We start from the raw sequence: 27524 nt of genomic DNA, 5'->3' as shown, positions 1-27524 counted from the left end.
GATATCTTGATTAGCCTCTTGGAGAGTCTTCTCAATTGGAGGATTGGAGCCATGCCATCCTAGCCGCCATCGGAGCTGGCGGAATCGTCGAATCCTATCCCTGCCCTTTCTCCTACACCACCACAGCTACGGCCACCACCCCATCATCAAGGTCATCGTGGTAGTCGCACTGACCGTGTTCATCTTCTTTTTATTTGTTTTGGTCCTATATCGCCGCCTTGCCTATGGTGGCACTAGCTCCACCATCCTCATTGATGTCAAGCCTCCTCCGGCAAGCTTCCTTCGTCGATTCTCCTACCACCATTGCCTCCTTCTTCCCCTCCCACAAGCTTGGCTAGGGCAGGTTCATCCCCGTCTTCTACGACAACTTTTTCTTCAACCAAAATTGAGGCCGTCTCCAAAGGCCTCGTTAGCTCCATTTACGCCACTTGAACTTCGATTGCGGTTGCCTCTCTGATGTCGTCCCCAAGTTCGTCCTCACCCTGACCCCCACCACACACCCATCTGCTATCGCCTGCCTCTCTCCGACACAGCCTCCTCCGCAGCCACTCATCCTGCAACTCCGGCCAAGTTCCTGGGCTTGTCTTCAATGTCATTTTGATATTCCAAGGGAGGGGATGGGCTCAAGAAAGAGCATTCAGCATAAATAGTAGAGTCTGAAGTAAACAACAGCCTATTAATAAAAGTCTCTCAACATTCTACACCATGAATGTTGAGTATAATGAAGCTGAGAATAGAGAATATAGTTTCAGTTGTTTGACAGCATAAATCCATGGATATATGGCAGTTTTGAATTCTGACCAAACAATTTTTACCAAATCCATCATGCTGCTTATCGAGCCTTTGGTCCTCCCAAAGATGCCAATTCTCAAGATTACCGCCTCGCATTCGTCAACGTCCTGCAAGAATGAGCTCATTTCCTTCAACTAGGTTTCGCTGTTTCCCTAGTCCAGGCATTCTACTCGCTTTTAATGCGAGGGCAGCTTTCTGTGACGCTCATGCAGAAGTGTCTACTTTCCAGCATCCACCCATGCCCGAATTATTTCCGGAAAAAAAAAAAGCAAAAGACCATATCGGCCAACAATTAAGCCAACAAGGAGCATGATACCTGCATCCATCACAAAATCATTTTAAAATTGCCACTTTATAACACTTTTTTTTTTTGGTCTTTGAGAAGTCAATCACTTAGACAAAATTTTAGTAACCAGTAGCATATATGGCCATTCAAATCCATTAAAAAATGCTTGTGGTTTTGCAGCCATTAGAGGAACTTCCATAACCATATCCTCAATAGTTGCCCTGAGCCCAGAGCATTATAAAATATAAGCATCTTCAGAGGATGAAGAAAAGAAAAATGTACACCACCTGCCAAACAAAATTCATTCAGGGCATGCCTTCCATAAATCAAAGTCAGCATTACTGCAGTTGCCAGAACCAGGAGCAATAAAAATAATCAGCAATTGGAAGTTAACGCACACCACCTGCAAACCAAATTTAGGGCATACCTTCTACAAAACAGGTAGGGCAGACCAGTCAAGCCAGTTAATCAAAGTCAAAGATGTTTATTATTTAATTGCACAAAGACAAGTTTGCGCAGACGCGACTTAGATAACAGCTAGGATAGCAATACCAGAACATATAGACTCCACCACCAACACAGACAATAGAAACAAACAATACTAGAAAATATAGATTCGTCCAAAGTATCAAAAGTACCAGAAATCAAGAATACCTAAAAACCTAAATTGCTGGAGGCATGGAGTTACTCCTCTTCTGTTTCTGACTCAGCATTCTGAAGCCACTCGACGAAAGGCTTCATGTTCTTCAAAACAGGAGAGCTCTTTTTGACGCCAGCGAGACCTTCCTCATACCACTGCACAATGTATTCCTCCTCCACCACATCCCCATCATAGAGAAACTTTGCAGCTAAAGCCACCTCTTTCACTGCATCAGCACTACATTTCTCACAGAAGGCCTCAATAGCCCGGAGCAGAAGCAACTGGGATCCCTCATCCTGCACAGCAGCAGCAAGGTAGTTCTTCTTCTTGGCCACCTCCTTAGCAAACCCTTTCCCCACACCCTCGAAGAGGGCATCAAAGAGTGCATTCATCACCTCCTGAGGGGAGCCAACCACCGAACCCAGAAAGGATACAAGCCCACTTGGAGTTGAGCCCTTGCTCAGTTTGCCTTTGATCTCTTTAACCAGCCTGTCATGGGCGTTAGATTTCTTCAATGCTTCTTCAGCTCCGTTTTTTGCAGCTTCCTCTTTCTTCTCTTCTTTAGGTTTCTTCTCTCCCTTGTCTGTCTCAGTAGTGGTAAGCACAACCATTTCAGCAGTAGTGGCACTGAGCTGTTCCTGGATGCGTTGGCGAGCTGCTTCAAGAGATGTATCAGTCTGCCACTGGATATCATCATCTTCAGCGACCTCGTTATCACCAGACTGGCTGCCAGCTGGTGAAGAATGATCCTCGTCAGACCCTGCAGGCTTCTTCTTTCTAGCAGCAGCTTTTGAATTTGCCCCTTCTTTGGATGATACAGTACCCTTCTTCTTCATCTCTTTCTTCAATTTCTTCTGTTCTTCATCAGCAGCTTCACCTTCCTTGAGCCTGTCTTTCTCCACCCGCCTCATTGACTTCTTGTCTTTGGATCCTTTTTTCTGCTCTGGTGGGTTCTTCAGAATAAAAGTTGTGAGCTTGTCCCTCATGTCCACATCCGATACAAACCCACATGCAGCACATTTGAGGGTGATCATCTGGGACTTGGTGATTACTATTTCAGTTTCAGGATTCCTGCATCCATAGCACTGCACATACTTTTCGATGAAGTTCTCAAGAAGCCCAGCTAGCTTGGCAGTGTCATGAGCCCCATTAACAATCGAAGTACCAGTTTTTGTGTCAAACTTTGACTGTGCACCAAGCTCACACCCAAAATATTTTATGGTGTAGGGGGCAGGCCTTGCCAAAGCCTTTGCGATGTCCACCATGTTCACGATGTTGGTCTTGATTCCATTTCCACGACCTTCTATTTTGGTAATCATCTTTGGCATCTTGTACCTGTAGAAGGCATCATCACTGTTTGAGGCACCAATATTCTGCAAAGCCATCTGTACCTGAGAAACCAAAAGTAGGGACTGGTGGCAATGTCAGATGTAGCAAATGCTGGACGTAGGGATTGATGCAGCAGTAAGTGACAACAAGTGACTCGCTTCTTCACTATGGAACTGATCCGAGGCGAGAGGAAAAGGTTGCTCCCAGCTGCAACCTTGAATTAGTGCAGAATCCTGAAATGACTTGAGATGCATGCAATCAACTCTATCCAAAGAGTGTATGTATTTTTTTCTGGATGTAGGGCAGTATTCTCCAAGCAACCCAATGAATCCCAAGTACAAGGAGTCCCGTTCAGACATAAAAGATGTGCTGCACTTCACACTCTCCACTTTGACAGGTAAGAAAGGTATGATGTAAAACAGTCTTTACTTCTTTAAAAGTCAATATATCCTGCAAAATAAGATCACAAAAGCAATAATTAAAAAAGTTATCCATCAAATTGATTATGTAAAGCAAATACTGAAAACAATCGGGATCGCATGGCACTACACTAAAAAAGACAGAAGATGACAAAGAATATAGAATAAGAGGATGTAAAAAAACTACTTCATGCAGTCACAACATGATACTAAATCAAGCTACAGCATGCAGAAGATCCACATTTATCACCTCTAATTTAGCATCCTGTTAAAAAGGGTTCTAGAAAGACACAGTAGTCAAAATTGTGAAGTTAATCCAAAAGACTGATAATGAAATTACTAATGACCAAAATCATTAAGTCAAATATCGCTCAATAACCCAAAATTAGAGGTGACTACTGTGTATATCGAGTAGAAAGACTGATAATGAAATTACTAATAACCCAAAAGACTGATAATGAAATTACTAATGACCAAAATCATTAAGTCAAATATCGCTCAATAACCCAAAATTAGAACCATACTCAAAAGTAGGTAAGTAAAACAATAACATTAATGCTACATCTAGAGATTTTAATCTACCATAACCATAACCATCTAGCCTTTTCCCAACTATCCAGCGTTGGCTTTATAAATCCTAATCTGCCAAGTATTCTTATTTAAAGCCACTTCTGATGTTATTTAAAGTTAGATTTTAATTTCAAATTCACAATTTTATGCTTATTCTAGATTTAATACTTTAATTTTATGAAGTTGAGATTTCTAGGAGGAGCTTGATCTTAAAGCAATTTCAAAGCTATGAAGCAATAAGCAATCTTACCCCCACACTTACGGAATCCAGATTCAAAGTCCTTACAAGATGGCAATCCATAAAGAAATCCAACCTGATGAAGCATTTATGTTAAATACACATAGCATATAGCTACTTAAATTCAGACATCAATGAGTTGGGTCTAGCCTTAATTTTTGATTCGACTGTAGAGTAATATCAAGTCTATTTGGTTTTGACAAGATTGGATCTAAATGCATCAGAGGCTAACTTGATTGAGGTTTAGGTCTACATTAAGGACTAGACAGGATTAAACTTTAGATTTGGGATGACTCAGCAATCACCTCAATTAAATTCAAGATTACCTAAGTCATTTGCACCACCAATGTGTTTGCTCTTGAGCAAGGCTAAATTGCCATCTTGTAGCAAGAAAGTAGGTCCTCCAAATTAGCACAATCCAGAGGTTAGTTATTCTACATTCTCCCAAAAGCAGATATTAAAAATTATGCTTATCTGAAATTAGACTTTTCGGGGTAAAGAATAATACCTTTTTTTATGGAATGTTACAAATACCTGCTACACATAATTGTTTTAATTTAATTTTAAAAACCATAAGGCTTTTTTTCTGAAGAGCATAAAATGCACTCAAATTAAGATCGACAAAGTTTTTCATTGAATCACGTAAGAATAATTCCTCGCAATGTGTTATGGATCAAGCATCAACATACATCACAGATAAGGTCTACAGGGAAGCATGTCACAATATTACAATATCATGAGTTCCATGAAACAGACCGACAAACTTATACAAGAAAACTCAATCTCAACTAAAACTATGATCAAATCATCTTGATCAAAAAAAAAAAAACTTTTCAACATGTAACAGTCAAGATGGCAGCCAGTTCAAGTCCACCCCACCCCCCCCCCCCACCGCCCCACCCTACACACGCAAAGGCTGGAGCAAGTAAAATAAACACATGGCTAATTGAATGAGGACAGCACAAATACCAATCCCCCCTCACCTGGTTTGGTGGGGACAAGTCTAGGAAGCTCGAGGGAAGACCCCCCACCTGCTTTGGATTGTGAGGGGGGATTGGGGGAAAGGCAGAAGGGAATGGGATACATCTCATGATAGGAAATGAAACATTTTGGGTTATGGAAGTTGATGCCAATTATCCTCCCGTTTTGCAAAAGCTAAGAACAGTGAACCTGATTATCATGCCCAAGGACTCATTTGGTTCACGGGAAGAGGAGGGAGAAAAGTGTAGTCAACGAAAAAATGAAAAAAATATCTTATGTTTAGTTGGAGTTTTCAAAAGAAGAGACGGAAAAGTAGCTTTTCCAAATGAATAAACTTTTCACATTTCATGAGAAAGAAAAACCCATGTGAGACATGCAAAAGCCACTTTCAGATGGGATAAAAATTATGGTAATTTTTTTCCAAAAATACTCTTAAGCCATCACGATCTTCTTAATAGATATGTTTAATAGTTAATCTTAAACTATTAAAAATTACCACAATATAAAGAAGTTATGGCAATTTTAATATATAAAAATATATTAATAACTATTTAAAATTATCATGGTATAAAGAAGCTGTTAGTTATTAACTAAAAAATCAATCCAATAAATATTTTTAATAGCTATTTTTAATTTTTCAAAATATTTTTAGATTTTAAAAAAATTAAACACAGCTATTAAAAATATATTATGAATTGTGGTAATTTTAATAGTTAAACAAGTATTCAAATATATTATGAATTATGGTAATTTTCATAGTTAAAAATATTTTTAAATAGCTACTAAAAATATATTCGGATCTTTTTGGTGTTAAACCTTCAAAACCTTTGGACCTTGCTATTTCAAGCATCTGATTCTAAAAATTATGCATGTGATGTTTTTTTTTCTTGTAATCCCTTTATTAAGAGTATAATAAATATTTTACACAACTTTTCTAGAAAAATATATGCTCAACCAAATATAAGTCACTTTGAAAAGTATATTTCCTATGCTTCTTTTCCATGGTCAACAAAACATGCAAAAACCACTTTTTTAGGTATCGCAGACCCAGTCATCAGCTTCCCAAGAAAAAACATTCCAATGAAGTAAAATTCTTCCCACAAACCAAACGAGTCCTAAAAGTCCATCTCAATGAAAGTTGTGGTCTCTGCTTTGGTGTTGTGATATTTATACTTCATAAGTATGCTTCCTTAGGGCATAAGGAATTTGATATTGTGCTGAATATAGTTTCAAGTTTGATATAAAAAAGAGGACCCAATCTATATTGAGTTTATTGTGTTTTTGAAAAGAAGGAACAAGTTACATCGCTTAAGTTTCTCCTTTGGCATGTACAGTACATCAGGATTTTCCCAATGATGAATTCTTACCAAATTGGAGACAAATTAATATTTTTTAAACAAAAATTATTTGTTAACTTCAATTCCAATCAAAATAATGGAAGGATGCGGGTGGAGAGGGGAGAGATGGAGCTCAAGCCGTGGACAATGTTTTCTTGCCTAAGATTTTCTTTTTCCTTTTTTTTCTTTTTGGGGTTAACTTTGGCGCAGCCAAAACCTATGAGAGAAAGGGGACTCCCATGTAACATAAGCCAAACATATTCGAGTTCCGCTTGCGATTTTTCTTTCCTTTTGCCATTGTCATTTTTACAAAACACTTACAATTAAATGCAATGGTGCTTTGTCTATTATGTTGACAGAAGATCACTAGGAGAATATTCCAAAATGTGAACTACCACTTTTTAATAGAGTTCGGATATAGATAAGCTTGTTGAACAAATCAATATAAGCAACCACTTTGCAGATCCACAAACACGGATTCAAAGTCTAAGCTGCAAGAACAAATCATGCTTAGATTGATAATGGGCTTGCCTAAGCATGTTTAGTTAATTAATAAGACAAACTCAAGCACAACTAAAAGCTCAATATTTGAGCAAGCCATGCCTGAACTCTTTGTTTTGCAAAGAAAAATCAAAGCCCACTTTACCCAATCATAGCCTCAAATATAAACACACCTTTCCATATATCAAGCCAAGCCTAAGCAGCCAAAAGTTGAGGTCAGCTCAGCACATTCACACCCTACCAAAAGTACATGCATACACCATCATCCAAGCCTAAGCAGCCAAAAGTTGAGGTCAGCTCAGCACATTCACACCCTACCAAAAGTACATGCATACACCATCATCCATAAAATAGATGTAAGTTGGCACTTTCCTAAAATGGTGCCTGCATGAAATCAGTAACCTTCACGTTTTTTCACAAATTGATTTGTAATAAAGATAAAACAAATTGGAGAAGCTCAAGACTGCAATCATCAATTGCATGCATCTCAATAGGCAATAAAAAAGCTAATATACTCACATCTTGCGATGACTTTTCATAGACTAATCACCAAAATAGGGCGTCCCATACACAAGGCTCCCGCCACCATGGGGTCTAGGGAGGGTCTAATGTAAGCAACCTTACCCCCATGTGCAGAGAGACTATTTTCATATTTCAAACACGTGATACCTAGGTCACAATAAAAAAACCTTACTATTGCACTAAGTCCTGCCCTTGCTAATCACCAAGCCTTAAAATTTACAACTAAATACCTTCCTTAAAAGTGTTATCATTGTCTACTCTCCTAAATTACACCAAAGCAATTATATATCTACCTTACAGATAACCAAATAGTAGGGAGGATTAATCCTGGAACAAGGATTGCTAACATTATATATATATATATATATGAAGAAAGAAAATAAAAGTGACATATATTGCAGACTGCTAAATTAAATCAAACTTTAGTCGAGGCAATGTTATCAGAACCAAAATCACAACTGATATCCATCATAACTGTAATGGAACTATTTGTATGCCAAGAATCAGCTAATCTAAAAAGAAGTTCAAGGTTCAACTTATTTGCCCATAATCCATATAAATAATCAAAACTAGGCTGTTGGATCAAGAGTTCCAACTCAAATGCTAGCCGAGTTACACTAACAATATAAAAGAAAAAATGGGTAAAAATAAAGGACTTGGAAGTTGATATTAAAACTAATCTGATTATACGAAAACTCAATACTCATAAACGATCAATTAAGCTATACCATAAAAAAGAACGATCAAACTATAATTACCATGAAAAATCCCACATACACACACATATCAGATCAAATCAAAATCCAACACAGAGATAAGCATCAGTAACAGTCTGATTGAACCAAAAGAAAGGCAAACCAATCTCAGAATCAAACTAAAAACTCATAAATCAAACAAATCCTAATCAAGTCATGAATTTCCAGTAATCCACGGTCCACCATCTCAAAGAATACGATAATGAAATCAAATATCAGGAAATAAAACAAATTAAAATCAAAACAATCGCTCCAAAGACCAAATCAATCCAAAATCTCTACATAAAAGCCTACAACTACCACAACGATCAAGCCCCAGAGAACCCAGTAAACAAGCAAAATAACCAACACGAGCAATGGAAAAGCGAGATCGGATCGACAGGAGGCGATCGAGAGAGAGAAGAGGAGGCCCTTACCTTGACGAATCGCCTACGGAAAACCCTAGACCGCGTTTCTTTCTCTCTCTCCTCTCTCCAAGCTGGGGAAGAATAGAACAAGAGCGAAGAAAAACAGAGAAAAGGATTTATTTATATAGAGGCAAGGGAAGGTCCCTGGAAACCCTAAATGTTAGAGGACACTTCGCCGAGTTTTCCACCTTTTCACCGCAGTACCATACCCATATAAATCTTTTGTGCGGATGCTAAATCGGCCATTCATCACTTTCACGTGAAGCAAATCAAGCCGTTGGTATGTCGCGATGATAGAGAAGCCCAAGATAGATGCTTCAACCGCATAATAATTCTATGCGCGCGATCGGAGGGTTTTCAGCTCTTGCTGGTCTGATAAGGACTTGATGATTGTATGAGGAACTGGACCCGTCAGATCTTGTATTTCGGCGATCTCGAGGCATGGGATGGTAAGCTTTATCCCGTTGGTTTCTCGATTTGTTCAAGATTCGCGCGTTCGCTATATAGAGCGGTAGATTCCGAGATCGGTCGTCGGTTTGGTGTGCGTTCGCACAACGGGTCAATGCTGAGGAGGAGGAAGTCGATTTGAATTGAAAGACATTGAAAAATAAATCAAATCAAAAAAATACACGAACTTTGAGGCACCCAGAGATCACGTTGTTATGACAAGCCACAGCCAGGGTGTACAGCTGCAAGATTTTCCCAAACTTTTACATTTGCAATGGAAGGAAGTATGGCAAGAGGAGCTTGAAATGCGTGGAGAGACATGATCATGGTGTGGATGCTCATGGAGGTAGTATGAGTTGAATGTAATTATTTAATTTTTAAATGCATGAACATTGTAGACATTTCTATTTCAAATCAAAAGGATATGTGCAATGAATGGTAAAAATTAAATTAATGTTTATAGAATTAGAAATAAGAGAGATGAAATAAAGGAAGTGAATAAAAGAATATCGATTTTTTTTTTGTTTGCCTTCTAAATTTTAAAACAAGTAGTTGGTAACAGATGTGGATGAGAAATGAGTAAAGATTCTTTTAAAAAAATAGTATCTAATTGGTTTAAGAAATTGTGTAGACGAGCAATATATAACTTGTTAACCATATTTTTCATATGTTTTTGTGAAAAGAAGAATTAAGGACATTTCAAATACAAAATTTCATAGATTTCAAATTTAACATAGTATATTTGTTTTTAATTAATAAAATAGTGTAAATAAGCAAGGTTAATGCAGGAATTTATTTGAGAAAAAATAAGTTATTCCCTGTCTATATATTATACAGAAAGTTAGACTCTATTAATTCTCAAATAGGTTGTAATTATTGATTATTTTTGTCCTTAAGAACAATAAGATTTAATCAAGAGGCATCATACTTTTCCACTTAGCCTCGGAATAATGATTTTTGTAAAAATGATATTCAACATCTGATTTCTAATGACCGATAGAAAGCAATCTTCATGGTCTAAATAATGACTCATTGTTTTAATCCCTTTCTATCAAATAATGATCACAACTTTAATATTTAATCGGCAAATTCACCATTTAAGAGGGTTGTAATCATCATCTACTAGAAAGAGATCAAAAGAATTAGTTATTAGTTGGATGACAAGGGAGTGTTGTTACATTTATCAAAAATCAATTGATGCATATTTGACAATAAAATAGAGTCTTTTTTTGAAATTGGAATGAAAAAGGGGGGAACAATATATACGATGCTCTAAATTTGATGGGACAGTGATATTTGGTGGTTGACTTTGTGATATTTGCTTCTTCTTTTTTTTACCTCTTCTTCCTTCTTTCCCTTATTTACTTTTTTTTCTTTTCTTTTTTTCTTTTTTCTTTTCTTTCTATCTTTCCATCTTTTCTCTGTTCCTTTCTTCTTCTTCTTTCATTCCTTCTTTCTTTTCTTTCTTTTTTTTCTCCCTTCACTTTTTTCTTCTTTCTTTACTTCTCTTCTTTCCTTTTCTTCTTCTTTCCATTATTTTTCTTCTTTCTTCTTCTCTTCTATGTTGATGGGTTTTGGAGTCTGCCCGGACCCCAATCCCATTTTCTCACAACAATGGATGGGAGGTTGGGCGATCCCTTATCCCACCAAGATTAAAAATATTGATCTACATTAACTTAGACTCCTTAATAGATTCCTAAATATGTTGGACTCCATCTTCTCTCTAATTTCAACTCATTCAACTCTTAAACAAATTAAACTCTATCCTTTCTCTTCTCTCTTCTTTTAAATGTGTATTCTACATGCCCAATTAGCAGTATGCTAAAACTTCTCAAAAGACCACATAGATAAATTTATTCTCTATAAGTATATTTATATAAAAATAATCAAGAAAATGTCATCTTACTCTCTATTGTCCGCTTCTCATAACATATTTACATCTCCATCCATCCCCCCTTCACACTCATCCAACAACCTCCTGTATGGTATATCCTTATCCATAAGGTTCTCTGTATTTTTTTTCTCTCTACAAATTTTTTGCCTCATTTTCTACTAATGATTTAATATGTTTTTTTAATCAATCTATCTATTTTTGCACACCCTATCTTGCAATTTTTGTGGGATGTATAGTTTACTTTCTTCCTTTCTTTTTTTCATTTTTTATAGAGGATAAAATATTATTTATGTATTTGTATTTCATCTCAGCTTGCATATTTATATAAAATTTGCCTTTTTTTTTTTTTGAGCCAGTTAGTGGAGGTTGTGTGTTCTGTGATGGTTCAACTGAAACAATCACACCTTGTCTTGCAACATCCATTTTAAGGGTCTTTAAAGAATGTTTGAAATTGAAAAGTATCCTTCGTCACTCTCTTCATTATGGTCTCTATGGAGAAAGAAGAGGATAGAATGCATGGATGGAAGGTTTGGGAGCAACTGGTAATGGCTAAACATCGGCAAATTCAGAGAGATAGAAATGATAGGCTCTTCCTCCAGCCTAACTCCTGATCCATTATTATTGCGGTCTTGGCTGAGATTGTCAACCGTTTCTCCTCTAAAACCTTAAAGACACAAGGAGTTTGTGACCAATCTTTGTAATCTAAATCTTTGCAAGCTTACCCAACAGGCCTTCTACTTGTAATGACTTAATTCTTTGAATAAATGTGGGCAGGGATTAAGCTTTCCTACTAATTCCATCGGAAAAAAGAGTTTGTAACCAAACCACCAACTTATTAGTGGATTAATTAAGATAATAGAAGAAGATACTTTGCTTCATTCCTATAACATGTACTTCCACCGTGGAAGCCAAACGTGAGGAAGAATAACTTGAGTTTTTGCCTTCTTCGAATCATGGTTGTCTTGCTCTCCCCAATAAACTTCAAGTTCCCCATGGCTTTCCAGCTATACTTCAGCTAAATAGTTATGATATTTTATTCTTTATTCTTTTTCTAATATGGATTGCATGTTCTGATTTAACAAACCTTAAGGTGCATAGCTTAATCCATCATTTATATTCCGTGTGTGTGTGTGTGTGTGTGTGTGTGTATAAGAGAGAGAGAGAGTGAGAGAGCAGAAAAAATAAAAGCCAGCCTGCCAATTTGATAAAATAAAACTTTGGATGGTGCTTTATAGCTAAATCTAGTCCAGAAACCCATGAGATTCGACAGCCAAAATGACAAGGTGCACACCATCAATTGGCTTGAATTTCCTTTGCATATAACCGAGAGAATCTAATTCCCCAACAGTTAAGAGAGACAGAGAATCTAAGATGCATCCACTAGATTTCAAAGCAAATCTTTTCCTCTCCTATCCTAGCAGTTTTACCTACCCATCTTACAAGTTTACTTACATTGCTCGCACCGATGACATTAAATACGCGTGGCTAATGCGGTTGCACATCGATGTGATTTGGGGGGAGAAAGATGGATGCTGTCGACGCTCGACGGTAATGCAATGTCCTTGATCGAGAGTTGAAAAAGGGGGCAGGCCATGCAACACGAGACACGTGGCAATCGGGGCTCTACGATAGATTTTGTCATGTCCTGCTACGTAGATTTTGTCATGTCCTGCTACGAAAACGGAAAAAAGGGATGGACGGCCAAGTTGTGGTCCAAGTGTGAACATGGATGCGTATGTTTCATGGAGCGGTTGGATGGAATGATCAAGCCAGCACTGCATTTAACCTAAAATGGCATATTTCTTTTTTTTTTTTTTTTTTTTGGGCTACAGCTGGCTCATCCACCTCCTTATGGATGCATATAAAAAAATCCAAAAAAATATCACATCAATCCTTTTACTCCAACAAACTTTCTTCTTGCGATTCAGGATACTTTTAAAATATAATAGAAGACCACTCAATCCACAGCTTCGTTGGCTTCGTTTAACCGACAAACTTCCTTTTCGTGATTCAGATACTTTTAGAATGATCATGGAAGACCTCTCAATCCGCAGCTTCGTTGGCTTCTTTATAAACGTGCTATGATATTTCAGTAATTCAATGCTGAACAATAATTATTTGAGAGAATAAATGCTTGAAGCATAGCTTAAACAATATATTTAACTACTGCAGAAGTACATGAAGCTCTCGTCTAGTTCGATATTCTACGACTTGTTAACTTCTGGCAACATTGTTGCCACCTAAAAAATAGAAGGACGCATGCTTTCTCATTCATTGTCCAAACCAAACTTTGGAATATTCTCACACGTCTCTGTTCATATTTCTACCAAATTAGCTGCAGAAGTCTTCGTAACCAAGACTACTAAAAAGGCATAACTTTTGCCACAAAAAAAAGAGAGAGAAATACATACTGTTGTAACTCTTCGAATTGAAGTTTTGGGTGATTCAAATTTACGTGAAGACCTTCTTGGAAGCACCTAATATTTTAGTGACTTTGGTGAAGCTAGAGATAGAGGCATTTGGGCTGAGTTAGATGCTAAATTGTTTATTTATTCGATTTATATATGGTATATGTCATTGGCTCAAGAAACTTGCACATATTTTGTTAGATATAAGTGGCTTATTGGCGCAGTTCAAGGTTGCATGGCTGTCTTGCATTTTCAGACAAGCATGGGAAATGGTAAAGCTTCTTCTAATCCCAATTCTATCGTTCTCTATCTCAACTCCTTGGCAGATCATTGTTATGGTAAACACCAGCAGAGGTCTTTCCAAGCTTAGAACATGATTGGAAGAACTTTCACCACTCTCCAAAATTCATATCTGACCACTAAAATATCACATTATAATCTCTTCTTACAGTCACTCTTGAGGATTTTATACCTCATCACAAATCAGTAGGAGGTACCGCCAGCAAAGTAGACTAATTGCATACAAAAAGTTGCTTGAAGAATATCAAATAATTGGATCAGAAAAAGTGCTGGTCGTCACTAATATACTTCACTTGGAAAATATCATGAGGCTTTCGTTTCTTCAGATAGAGTATAATCTCTTTCAAAAATTTTCCTTCTGGTTGTGGCAGAAAATATAAACAACATTTAGAGTGTTTGTGGTGCCGAATAATGGCGTGGAAGAAAATCTAACTCAAAATAGGCTTACAAAGTAAGGTATTTAGACCAGGCTATGTTATTTTAAGTACAGTTAAAAGCTTCAAAAGCTTGTACCGGAGAAAAGGAGCTCCGGAAGCTAGCCATAGGCTCTTCCCTTCAAGTACTTTTCAGGAGGACCAAAGAGAAGTCTGCTCATATATAGAAAGGATACATAACAAAACAAGCAAGGAAGGATACATTGCTAAAATCATTTATTACTCAGGTTGGGCTTCCTCGCCTTGGGATTGCTCTGTGAAGAGGCAGAACCAGCTTCCCTTTGAAAAGGATTCCGAGTTTTTCCATCTCTGTTCTTCTCCTGCTTGGGAAATATCCTGCATAAATGTGAAGAATGCTTACTATAATTCCCATCATTTTCTTCATCATGTTTGGGATGCTCCAAGGCCTTGATACCATCACCTTTTTTGCAAGAATGCTTGTTGCGAGCTCGTCCTGTAGAAGCATCAGAAGCCATGGAGTCATCATCTTCATCACCTTCATCTTTACCACCATTGCTGTTTTTGTTACTTCTACCACCACCGTCGTCGTCGTCATCATCATCATCATCATCATCATCATCATCATCCCCTTCAACATCATCATGGTCATCACTATCACCACCCTCATGCATGGGTGATGCCAGGTACTTGGTCCACCCAGACTCACTGCTGCTACACTCTTCTGCATCTCCAGTGGGTTGTGAAGCCTCCATAGCAGCAAATTGGGTTGGGAGGAGTGGGAGACAACAAGAAAGAAACCAAACCAGGCTGAGAGAATTGTTAGCCCCAAAGACGAGGCAAAGAACTCATTAAGAAGCACATAAATTCTCACTGCCAAAATGAACCTCCTTCAGCCTTTAAAGTCTCTGGCAACTTCCACATAACAAGACCAGATGAAGCCATCCTGAAGCATAAACCAAGATATGGAAAGCCAGCATCATTTAATAGGATGGCATAAATACCCACCACCTGGAAACTCAATTCATCCTTGAATTCTCTGACAAACCCCTCAACAGAAAGCTGCTCTTGTGCAAGGGACAGGGCCTCAGTAGAAGGCCATCTTACATGAGGAATGGAAGAGCACAATGTTGCATAGTTTGATATATCCCATCTTCTTTAATTCTCCTGCCTTGGAGACCCAGGGTACTTTAAAAAAATAGGAATGACACCCTATCCTTACAACTGTCCCTCACACCCTTCCCCGCCTTTTTAGCTCTCAGTCTTGTCATCAGGCCAGAAGGTAAATTTTTTAATGCATTGTGGGATCCCATCTGGATTCTGGAGCTTTAGTTTACGGATCGGGGGGGGGGGGGGGGATGAGGCTGTCAAGAAGGCTCCTAATACTGCTGTTCCATCTGTCATGCGCTGTTTTGCTTCCTGTCTCTCCACCGAAGAAAACGATAGCAAATCAGTGTCTCATATTATTTTAGGGAAAAAAAAGGGAGGTCCTTAAGGTAAAGCTCGCGGAAAGACTTAAAAAACAAAATGGTAACAAAAGAGATCTTTTATTTGGTTAAATTTTGTAAAATAAAAAATAGTATTTCTATAAGAATAAATTTTTTATATTTTATTAGATTTTTAAAAAATATTTTTAAGCCATTAAAATCTATGAATAATTTTTTTAATTAAGAATATAATAAATAGTTCATACAATTTTTTTTAAAAAAAGTAGATGCTCAATCAAGTATAAATCTAAAAAATATTATTTTTTTTAGACCGATCAAATTAACAAAACTATTTTTCTAAATATTATATTTTTATAAATTATTTTTTTAAAAAAATATTTTAGTTAAACAAATTTATGAACTTAATTAGTTCTGAAAGTTTATGCCATTACCGTGGTTTAGGCAGGCTTACAAAGAGGGGTTTTTTTTTTTTTTTTTTGTCACTTAGGTTGTTTCTGCTCTATTTAACCATGACTTTGGCCCCAGTTACAAGGCATTTATTTCACATGTGAGATCAATAAATTTTACGTAGTATCGTGGAGCGGGGTCTGGTGCACGACTTTAGTTGTTGGGTGTGACATGCTCCCTTATTTTAGGCTGTCATGTCAACGGGTGGTCACATTGAAGATGGTCCAATGGACCAATATAAATTCTAGATTGATGCGATGTTTATTCTTTATGGTCATCTCGCCAGACTTAAATTGCTTTGAGTGGGAAGGAAGTCCTTTTGCTTTGTTACCGTTACATGTGAGTAAGTGCTTTTCAGACCAGCTCAATCATATTAGGGATAACTCGGCTATAGTAATTAGCTAAATACAAGATGGCTCAAACGCCGAGGGAGAGGAACATCTTCTGCTTCAGAATATTTAGACGTTAAAAAGAAGATAAGGGTAATTTTTCAAACTAAATATGTATTCAAAAAAGCTAGTAGGACTATAGACTAAGGAGCTTTTTGTACAACCGGCTACTCCAAAAGCATCTTTTGAGCTGAAAAGGAAGATTTGTCTAGAACACTCTGAAACTTGTTATTTTCTGATTTTATTTGATGTATCCATACTTATAATGTATAAAACGTCCATTTTAGCACAAAAAATGTTTTTGAATGTTTTATGTTAGGACATGCTCTCTCTCAACAAAACTTTTGATCACAATGGTACCTCAGATGGGTGTGGCTTCTCTGCTCGATCCATCTAAACATGTGTTTCCCACATTTCTTGTTGGAAACTTGGTATAATTTAGAACAAGAATGACTAAGATTATTGTAAGAATTAAAGAACAAAAAAGGTATTCAAATATTTTTTTTAAGGTAACAAGGAGACAATATCGCACTTCCCTGTTAGATCAAGAATAATCGTACAAAGAGAAAAAAAAGAATTAAAAAACCAAATATAGAGGAAAACTTCTCAATACAAGTATTCAGGTATCAGTATTTCAGAAAAATATATACAATACTCACTCTCTCTCTACAGTTTGCTATTGATTGTCTTAAAGGAAAAATTATTGGACCACGTCTACCAGCTTAGTGGGGACCAGTCCAACCACAAATAAATATGTACACAAAAAGGAAGCAAGACACACCGTGTTTGTCCATATTCTGTGCATGTTCATATGTGGCTGGACTGATCCATCTATAAGTTAGTGGACCTGATTCAACCAATACTTTAACGTCTTGAAAGCCATCCATTCCTGCATGAGTTTGCATGGCAATCATGAGTTGCTACATGATCAACATATATGGTTGAATGTGTAAGCTGCGCTTGCAAATGGCATTTCTCCATTAGTAATGGGTAATCTTGGCACAGGGTGGCGAATACATCTACTTTAGCAAAGTTTTCACTAGAATAAAAATTGGACAAGCAAAAGTTATGTTTATGAAAATAGTTATGCCGTGAGTTATTTTAAATTTTTGGGCTACAAGTTTCAGAATAAATTTTGGATGAGAGCATTTGGCCGGTTTAGAAATTAGATCCCAAATTAGGGATAAACCATGGTTATTCTTGATTAATATATTTGTTAAAATCACCACTTATCCTAAAAGCTTAAGCGTGAGCCGAACTTTTCTTTAATGAGTGAGCTCAACATGTGAAATTTTTATAAAATTCGAACTCAGGATCTCTGCTCTGATACCATATAAAAATTACCACTAATATTTTCTCACAATATTTAATTCTAGGATAAGGTAGGATAAATGGTTCTTTTTGTCTAATAAACAAGATTAGGTCATATGATAGTATAGCTGATGGCACAAGGAGCATATCCGGGTGAAAAAAGGTTGCCCACAACTTTTTAGCTACTTTTTTTGTCAACTAGGGATTCTTGACGTCATTCTATAAATGGGATAAAATTTGAGGACAACCCTAGTTCCAGTACATCTAAGGAACCACCGACCCCTTTTTGTCCCCGGTTTGACTAAATCGTCCGGGATCAACAGTTGAGAGGAAAAAACACTCAAAATGTTGTGGTTATTACTTATTCCAGGATAAAGTTGTGATAACTTTATTATCCCACCTCTTATCCACTTTCTCGATTAGGCCTTCCTATCTCTTAAAAAGTAAAAAATTAGTCATAAATGATAACTTTATACCAAGAATAGCCTATGACATCTCCCACTTGAAATAGTTTTTATAGAAAAATCTCCCATTTGAATAGTTATTCCTAGCTTATAAGTTATAACAAGCACAACTATTGCTTACTTGTCTGGCAAGCATAACACTTATCCCAGGCTTTATTGCACTCTGATGTATTATTGGTCTAGATAAAATTTGAAAAATTTCCATTCTGGCTTTTGGAATTTTCCCACGAAACCACGGGTGGAAAGAAATGCCACCTGCGTCGCACCTAGATATGGCATTTATTGAGATTAAACAGGGAATTTACCGAGCTGTATGGTTGTCAGTTTTTCTTAAGCACAAAAAAAATCATGGAATGATTCCAATAACGATATCTTCTGTGCAAAAGAAGGATACACCTTTCTTCAGTTAAATCCAACGTTGGATCGAATAATGGCCGACGAGTTCGAAGTGCTTTGAGATCCATGCAAAATGCAATTCAACAATCGACATCACGAAAGAAGACTAATCATCCTTCCGCATGAAAGATAAAAGATACAACCTAAATCCTAATAACCCATGGATATAAATTGGGGTGCTCTTCAGCCGATAAACTTAAATTTAGAATTTAGAATAGTAAATGCCTGTAGGTAGAAGAAACAAGTTTGAGCATGTCATGTTTAGGTTGGATTTGTGTTCCTCGATGATACTCTAATCATAATAGGTTAGGGTTCCGTCCATATGTGAGACTTAATTAATGGATCATTAGGATTGGACAAATTTTTAAAACAGCTCCAAATCTCAAGGACAGCGATAATTTCATACCATTAATGGCTCAGAAGATTATACTGTTGATGCCTTAAAAGCACAAAATGTGTTGAAAAGAATGTTGAGCTTGTAATTTTTTGGTCCTACTTCATATTTATTCTTAAAGATGTATAACTAACTGATATGTGAAGCCTTGATCAGTTATTAGTTGGGCATTGATTTATATCAAATAAATAGATTGGTATGAGCCCAACTATAAAAAGATTAGGTATGGAAGTAATTTTGATACCAACCCAACCCAATGGCCAATTACCATTCTTGCCACAAGTATCTTCCTCAAAAGAAGTTAACTATGAGATGGTTGTGCATCTCACATGCTTGACTACATCCTTGTGGGCAAATGTTTGTCTTAAGATAAATAAGTTGTGAGTGGATTATATCTCACACATGCCGGGCCCTAGTTTATGATAATTGGATGTCCATCAATCTGAGTTTATTATAGAATTTCCAACCAAAACCTATTTGTAATAACTAATATCCATAGCATAATTCCCTAACTCTCGTGCCATTCCAACAAGTTTTAAGATTGTTACCATGACGAATTGTTCTGATTATATTACCAAATAACCATGAAAGCATATATGTCTCCTTGAGCCACGTAAAGCAGTCAAAGTTCTTCAGTCTATAAATGCCTCTTTGTCTACCATAATGGCTTTTCCAGTATGTAAACTTAATTTTACTTCGCAACTAAAAATATAAACAAACTGAACACGAATGAGCTCGGCTCTAGCTTGGTCTTTTCTTCGATCAAACCGAGCTCGAGCTATTTGAGAAAGGCTCGTCTAAAAGATTTGGCGAGAGCTCGAGATCTTTCGAGACTTTAATTTATATAATCTAAAATTTATTTTTTAATTACATTTTCATTTTATAATTAACAAATATCTTAATTTTTCAAAATATATATTAATTAATAGTAAAATAGATAATTATATTATATTAACTAAATTGAGCAAGCTGAATTTGAGCTAAATTTTTTGCAAAATATGAGCTGGCTGGTGGAATGATTTGCTCGTTTGCTAACCCTACTCAAAAGCACTGTTTTATCACCGGGTCTCTTCTGAGTTGTTCTCTTCAGCCACATTTAACTCAAGTTTGCTTGCCACTATCTTTGTAAGCTTCCTTCATCATTATCTTGTGGACGCTGCCAAATGATTGAGACATCTGGTACCACATCTCCCATCAATGGACAAACCAAGGGCAGAGAGGACGCATGATCAGCGTCCTCTAATCATCATTTGTCAATTTGAGGTACGGACCGATGGGACTGCCAACCATAAGAGGAGGTAAACAGCATCGCATCCCCATCAAGATGGTAGCATAAGTGGAATGACATTTTTTTCTTTTCTTTAATGAAAATGGCTACCCATTTTAAGGTGAGTACAATCTGCTAAATCATGAAAAAGTAAAAGATACAAAAAAGGATAAACATCTGATACAGACATTCCAAGAAAATTCTCGGAATGCCGAGCAACAAAGAAGGCGACGCAGTCTGCAGCCCTATTCGCCTCCCTAAACACGTGTCATATCTGAACATCACCTATCAACCGCGCCATCCTACGGGTCTCCCGTATAAGGGGATGACCATATCCAAACTGATCTGCCCTTCGGAGCCAGTCGATAACCACACATGAGTCTCCCTCAAGGCAGACCCGCTCCACACCAAGTACCTGCCATGCATAGGATATACCCTTCCAAGCTGCCCGCAGCTCTACCCCGACCATTGTAAGTCCTGGCGTGCGCCGCCCTTCTGCTGCTATCATCCTACCAAGGTGGTCCCTGATCACAAATCTAACCCCTCTAGTCACACCATCCACTGACCGACTGCCGTCGAAATTTACTTTGAAATAGCCAAGGGGTAGGGGTACCCAAGAAACAAGGGCAAATTGGGGTGCTGAAGCAGCGTGGAGAGTACTTCAGATGTCCCTGACTATCCCAGAAGAAAACCCAACGGTAGCCGCAAGAACCTCCCTCACATATAGCGTCGCTCTGTCCACCACCCTCCTCGGGGGCGACCTCCTCCCCTCAAATAGGCCGGCATTCCTATCCAACCGGATGTGGTAGGACAAGTATGCCACCAAAATCCCTGCCTCAGCAGATCGGGGACTCTGCGTGGATGCTTTCAGCATCTGAATCATATCCTGCACAGAGACTACCGAGTCGGGTAGTAGGACTTGTGACCTCCTCCAAATCTCTCGGGCTCTAGGGCACTGCAGAAGGACATGCTCGGTCGTCTCCTCAATATCTGCACACTCCTCACAACACTGAGAGACCGCCATGCTACGTCGGACTAACAAGCTCCTCGTAGGAAGGCAGCCCCAGGCCACCTTTCAGATGAATAACGCCACACGCGGGTGAATCCGCAACCTCCATATCCAACTAGGGGTGGCAATCGGGTCGGGTCGGGTCATAAACGGGTCGGGTCACATGCAGGTTGGGTCAGAAAATCATAAATATGAATCCGACCTGTTTATTAAAAAGGTCAAAAATTACAACCTGAATCTGTATGTTTAATAAACAGGTAACCCAATCCGACCCGTTTAACCTGTTTAATAAAGAGGTAACCTGTTTGCCTACCCCGACCTGACCTGTTTAACCTGTTTGTCCAACCCGACCCATTTAACCTGTTTAGACCTGTTTAACCTGCCCAACCCAACTTGTTTAACCTATCCAATCCGACCTATTTAGACCTATTTAACCCGTTTAGACCTGTTTAACCTGTTTAGACTTGTTTAACCTGCCTAATAGTTAAACGGGTTAAACAGTTTAAACGGGTCAGACATCTAAAACCCGTATTCGACCCAATTAATAAACAGGTTAAACGGGTCGACCTATTTATGACCCGAACCTGTTTAGGCCAAACCCAAACCTGTTTATGGCGGATCGAACATGGGTCGGGTTGGCGGATCGGGTCATATTTTGCCATTTCTATATCCAACCACCCTCAATCTGACGAGCTGGCTCCCAACCGATCAAGGCATGGAGATCTCTAGCACGAACTCGCAACTGTCCCGTCGGGACCAATACTAGCTTGTCGCCCCCCCCCCCCGACGGAAACCGGAAGAGACAGAACAGACTCCGCCAGCTGCTCCCCAAAAACCTCCCGGATCATCTCCTCCCTCCATCGACCCCCCTCTAAAGGCAGCAGCTCGCTAACTCTGCAGCCTGCTAATCTCGTCAAATCCACCATGGTTGGCATGCAACAGATCGACAGCTCGGTTACCCAGCTATCCTCCAGCACATCAATAGACCGACCGTCACCTATATTCCATCTAATCTCTGGAAGCATCATCACTGCTCTAGTGCAAATCTCCCTTCAGATCGGTGAGTGGTGACGGCCAGCTCGCACCCCGGGAGCCAAGGTGCCATACTTGGCCCTCATCAGCGAGGACCACATACTCTCGGGCTCGAGCACAAATCTAACTGCGTGTTTAGCCGCTAGGGCCTCCCTTCTCGCCACCAGGGATTGCACCTCCAAACCTCCATAGCTAGTCGGCTGGCACACAACATCCCATGCCAGCAAATGGACTCCACCTCTGCCACTACTCCTCCTCCAAATAAAGTTCCTGAATAGCTGCTCAAGGGACCTCAAGACTGTAACTGGAATGATGGTGTTGGAAAGTAGGTAGATAGGGACCGAGGTAACAATTGATCGAACCAGAGTGATCCTACTCATCATAGAAAGTATATGCATCTGCCACCCCTCTAATCTGCGTATGATACTGAGCTCCAGGGATGTACAGTCCCTACGCCGCAGCCGCTGGCCCGAGAGTGGACCCCCAAGTATATCATTGTGCCCTCCTGCTCTCCCACCCCCAGGATCTCCAAGATAGACCGCCTCACCGCCACTTTGGTCTTCGGGCTGAAAGTAATAGCTGATTTGGTCAGATTGACCCACTGTCCCGATGCTGCACAGTAATCCCAAATAATCTGACAAATGACCTGGGCCGCCTGCCGCGACAACCTGGCCAGGAGCAAACAATCATCAGCAAAAAGCAAGTGGGAGATCAGAGGGGCCCTCACTGTCGGCCTATGAACCTCCAACTCCTGAATGGCCACTGCCCGCCGTAGGGATCTAGACAGTGCATTATACACATAATGAATAATAGGGGAGAAAGGGAGCATCCCTGGCGCAACCCCCCTGACGACATAAAGAAGCGGGACGGCGTACCATTCACCAAGATAGCAAAGGAGGGAGCACGCACACAGCCCATTACCCATCTATTCAAGTCTCATGAAATCCAAACCCCTGCAAGGACTGCTGCAAGAAATTCCATCTCACCCTATCATAGGCCCTCTCCATGTCAAGCTTGATCCCCATCAAGCTCCTCCTCACCGGAGCCCTACCGAGATCAAACATGAACTCTTGGGCAATAAGCACATTGTCAGATATACTCCACCCCTCCAAAAAAGCCCCCTGCTCCGGGCTAATAAGCCTAGGAAGAACATCCCTCAACTTGACGGCGAGGATTTTCGCCGTAGCCTTGTATAAGGTCGTACAAAGGCTGATTGGACGAAAATGACTCGACTCCGTGGCTTTCCGCCGCTTCGGTATCAAAGTGATGAAAGTCCTTTGCCAATCTATTGCCATCACTGCTGTGCTAAAAAACTGCTTTATAGCCGCCCTCACATCTCGTCCTACTATCATCCAATATCTCTGGAAAAACAAGGGTGGGAAGCCATCCGGCCCTGAAGCCTTGTCCCCCGCAAGGGACCTCACTGCCTCTCTGATCTTCCCCTCCAAAATCGGTCTGATCAATACTGTTGTCTCCTCCTCTGACATCCCAACCAAAGGCGAAAGTATATCCGCTAGGCTCCCACCCGTAGGTTGCTCTGTCCACTTAGCCCTAAAGAAGCTCTCCATAACATGGTCTAGATTCGAAACGTGTGGGCGTCAATTAAATGGGGACCGGATGCTCCCCGCTTGGACACGATCGATGGAAGCACTTCTGGTCCAGCTGGCACTGAGGTGGCGTACTCATACGTAGGGTAACCCACGGGTCGAAAAGGATATAAGCAAATTTTCTATCTGCATCGAACATTCTCTCGTGGAAGGGAGGCCCAGTGAGGGTTATTATGCGGATGAGGTTTTTTTTTTCCCCTTTTTTCTTAAGCGAAAAAAAAAAACTGCGTTGCATCCATGGTCTACTCCACTGTCTTATATATCCTCTCCCTTGAATCTCTGGCATGAATGAAAGATTCAACATATCTAGGAGATGCATACAGTTCCTTGGATTCTAGGAAAAGAGACGTAGATCCTTGTAACCGAGGATTTCGACATATGGGACCTCTCTAGGAGATGTAGCTCACTGTAGCTGGAGACTCATAAATAGGGGGACCTATACATAATTTCAGCTACAAAATAATTCTTTGTCGAAACCCATGAATTCATGGTTCATGTATGAAGGTCTGGATTCTGGGTTCAAACTTGAGACCGGTCTTCAAGGAAAAAAAGATGCCAATGGAAGGATGCAAGTTAGAGTTTTCTTTGTGGTGTATATGCTCTTAATCCTATTTTTGGCTAACGGTAATAGCATGCACACGTTTAAATGTATCACGACTCTCTTTTGTATTAATATTCTTGAAAAAAATTTAACATTCGATTTGTAAAGAGTTGTTTTGCATAATTTTTCCAATGGTAGACATGCAAGAGGGTAATAGAGTTATTTAAATTTAAAACGAATAACCATTAATATTGCCAATAGTAAAACTAACAGAGATATTTGCTATCTTTTGGAGGAATTTAACTCCTTTAGTGTCACACATGTATTTCGAGAGACGAACAGTGCAGTGGACTGGGTCACTTCTTTCACTTCTTTCGCAACGCATCATTCTAGAGTTGTCACATGGAGGCATTGGAGCATGTGCCATCGGCATTAGAGCGTATTTTGTACGGTGATTATTTCGGGCATACTCACGGCCGTATGTAGTGAGACGCCGTTACACCAGCAAAAAAACCAAAAAAAAAAAAAAAACTAATAGAGCGGATATTGTTGCAAAATTATGATGAATTAATGGTTTATATATATATATATATATATATATATATATATGTATATATGCAAGTAGTGGTTTTTGATAGGTAAGTATGTAATATCCTAAATTTGTGGGAGTATAAATACAAAAATCTCAATTTTTTTATACTTAACGTAGGATGCATATAGTGTATATCTACCAGAAAGAGATACAAATGGACTGCTATAAACATTGATAACAACATATTCCCTACTCTCATACGGAAGTGTTGTGCTGGATCGTCGCCTTGTACATGATAGAGATAGGTGAATCATATGGCCAAGGAAAGCTTCATGTTAAACCCCTTCTTTAAAGTCATTTTCATCAAAAAATTCGCATACCAGAAGAAATATCTAGGACTCTAGCCTAATGAGGAAAAAAACTACATCAATACTTCAGCTTGAAATGAAAACTTTTAGTTACCTGCATTAAAAGTTTCCTGACTTATGTGGCCAGTAGCAGACAATCGTAAGCCGAGAAATGGTACATTCTGGTCATAGTTTTGGGCTGATCCATGTAAGGAAAACAATTTAGAGTTCAACTCTGATGGGTTACAGATTTTTCATTCATAAAAAGAGCTCAAGGCCTCAGGTATGAAAAGGAAGTTTTAATTTTTTATTTTTTATTGAAGGTAAAGAGAGGTAAGAACTAAGAACACCATTCCTCAGCTACAAGCTCTTTACTTCCTCTTCTTTTTCATCTTTCTAGATATCATGTTCTCGAAAACTCTGTTTGACTTAAGTACCGGAGATCTCCTGCCTAGATTAGCTCCAACGAACTTTTTTGCTCTTCTTTTTATGTGCAGATTAATTCTTCATCTTTGGCCACTGCAGCAAATCGATCAGCACCCTTGACAATTCTCCATCATCACACTGGATTTTGGTGGCAACATCGACCAAATTTTTGGACTTCAAAATAGTTGCATTATGAAGTTCATATGGTAAACACGTCGGGAATCATTGTGAAAGGCCATTGATATGTCGCTTATTAGTATGGAATATACTCCATTATACTTCTGTATTTTCAGAATTTTTTTGAGAGAATAAGGAGGAAATGAGTCATTTCCCCTAACTTTTTAAATCAGAAAATAAATATGTACACGAAGAAGGGAGAAAGAACACGAGAGGGAGGAAAGAATATGCAAGGATGCCTCCTCATGAGGATGGTCAACAATCAATGAATAGCAGCCAAGGAAGATAAGGGGGGAGTTACTAAAAGTATTTTGATCTTCCCTTTTTTTTCAGATCGAGATAGTTTATGTAATTCCCTTTACTTGATCAATATGGTACATCTATATAAACTTTAATTGGTATAGACAGGACATATTGAAGTCAAAGAAAGAAGTGAGTTAATCAAGGAGATTATACCACCATGTGAAAGAGTACGAGCCTCTGAAACATAGCACCTTGATCAGGATTTCTCAACAAGAATAATAGAGTAGCACTTCTATCACGCCTCGAACCCGGAGTGCAACATACCTCACATACTTGCAGGGCAGACTGCAAGGCTACTAATCAAAACAATAATAGTAATTCTTCAACTCTTAATCAATTTAAATCAAGATCAAAATAAATAATCTCATAATCAATTATTCCAAAGTGATATAAGTAAAAATATGCTAACTAATTATTATGATTCAATTCAAAAAAAATGTTCAAACTAAACTAATCTAACTAGTCTAAACCAGAAGTCCAATAATTGTGAATGATTTCTTAACGCACTTCCCAAGTCTCGAGCAATCATTGGTCAGAATTTGAAAAATAGAAAAAGATAGAATAATGAGCTACACCAGCCCAGTAAGCAACATAACACAATAAACTGCAATCGCGTTATTTTCATAGCTAATTTGGGGAACTCTTATTACTTAAATTGCTATGTTTATTTGTCTAGCAGCCATAAAAAATGGTCAGAGAACTATTACTAAACGAGAGAGTAAAATGGCGCAGAGTAGAGTGCTACTCTATTATGTAATAGTAATAGTCCATATGTTATTCAAACGGATAGGGCTATCCCTTTTAGCCTACCTATATAATTAGGGTTTCTCATAAAGTACCATTCTACTCTCTAGGCTCAATATCCGTATAATAATTTCGTTTCCTCTCTTGCTTATTTGTTATTTTTTTAAAAATTAAGTTTACATAGTCGGCCATGAGGTCAAATAAGGTTTAGCTCATGAGATATAAAATAACTAAATATATTAGTTAGCGGCCATGAGGTATTAATGAGATAAAAACCTTAATTTATCCGTTATGTTAAGCTATAAAATAACTATGCTATTTCAAAATATATGAAGATACAAATTAACTCTCATAGCTATGATTATTACAATAGCCATGAGATATAAAATAACTAAATAGTTTTATAAAAGAAGCTCCATTTTGAAGTTATCCGAAAAAGTGCTTTTAGGTCCGGTCGGAAAATTATTTTTTT

The 27524-nt window shown here is 38.5% G+C and overlaps 2 protein-coding genes across 5 annotated transcripts; both read right to left on the bottom strand.

The window, feature by feature from the left end:
* Positions 1-1542: 1542 nt before the first annotated feature.
* On the bottom strand, positions 1543-8942 carry LOC103717714 (eukaryotic translation initiation factor 5-like). Of its 4 annotated transcripts, none has more exons than XM_039119159.1 (3): positions 8787-8889; positions 7267-7407; positions 1543-3497 (listed from the first exon to the last, which is right to left on the bottom strand). In XM_039119159.1, the coding sequence occupies exon 3, from the start codon at positions 3101-3103 to the stop codon at positions 1763-1765; it is 1341 nt and encodes a 446-aa protein (XP_038975087.1). In that variant the 5' UTR covers positions 3104-3497; positions 7267-7407; positions 8787-8889; the 3' UTR covers positions 1543-1762. The 4 variants fall into 4 exon arrangements, with proteins under 4 accessions (XP_038975087.1, XP_038975088.1, XP_008804421.2 ...); XM_039119160.1 differs by having other exon boundaries at positions 7267-7365; positions 8787-8873; XM_008806199.4 differs by lacking the exon at positions 7267-7407 and having other exon boundaries at positions 8787-8942.
* A 5328-nt stretch (positions 8943-14270) lies between these two features.
* On the bottom strand, positions 14271-15461 carry LOC103717715 (ATPase family AAA domain-containing protein 2). The gene is made up of 2 exons (XM_008806202.4): positions 14682-15461; positions 14271-14596 (listed from the first exon to the last, which is right to left on the bottom strand). The coding sequence occupies exons 1-2, from the start codon at positions 14971-14973 to the stop codon at positions 14484-14486; spliced, it is 405 nt and encodes a 134-aa protein (XP_008804424.2). The 5' UTR covers positions 14974-15461; the 3' UTR covers positions 14271-14483.
* Positions 15462-27524: the final 12063 nt, after the last annotated feature.

Source organism: Phoenix dactylifera, unplaced genomic scaffold (genome assembly GCF_009389715.1).
Source record: "Phoenix dactylifera cultivar Barhee BC4 unplaced genomic scaffold, palm_55x_up_171113_PBpolish2nd_filt_p 000492F, whole genome shotgun sequence".
Classification (NCBI taxonomy): Eukaryota; Viridiplantae; Streptophyta; class Magnoliopsida; order Arecales; family Arecaceae; genus Phoenix; species Phoenix dactylifera.
Note: the sequence above shows the minus strand (reverse complement) of the source record. Positions and strands in the feature narration are given on the sequence as shown.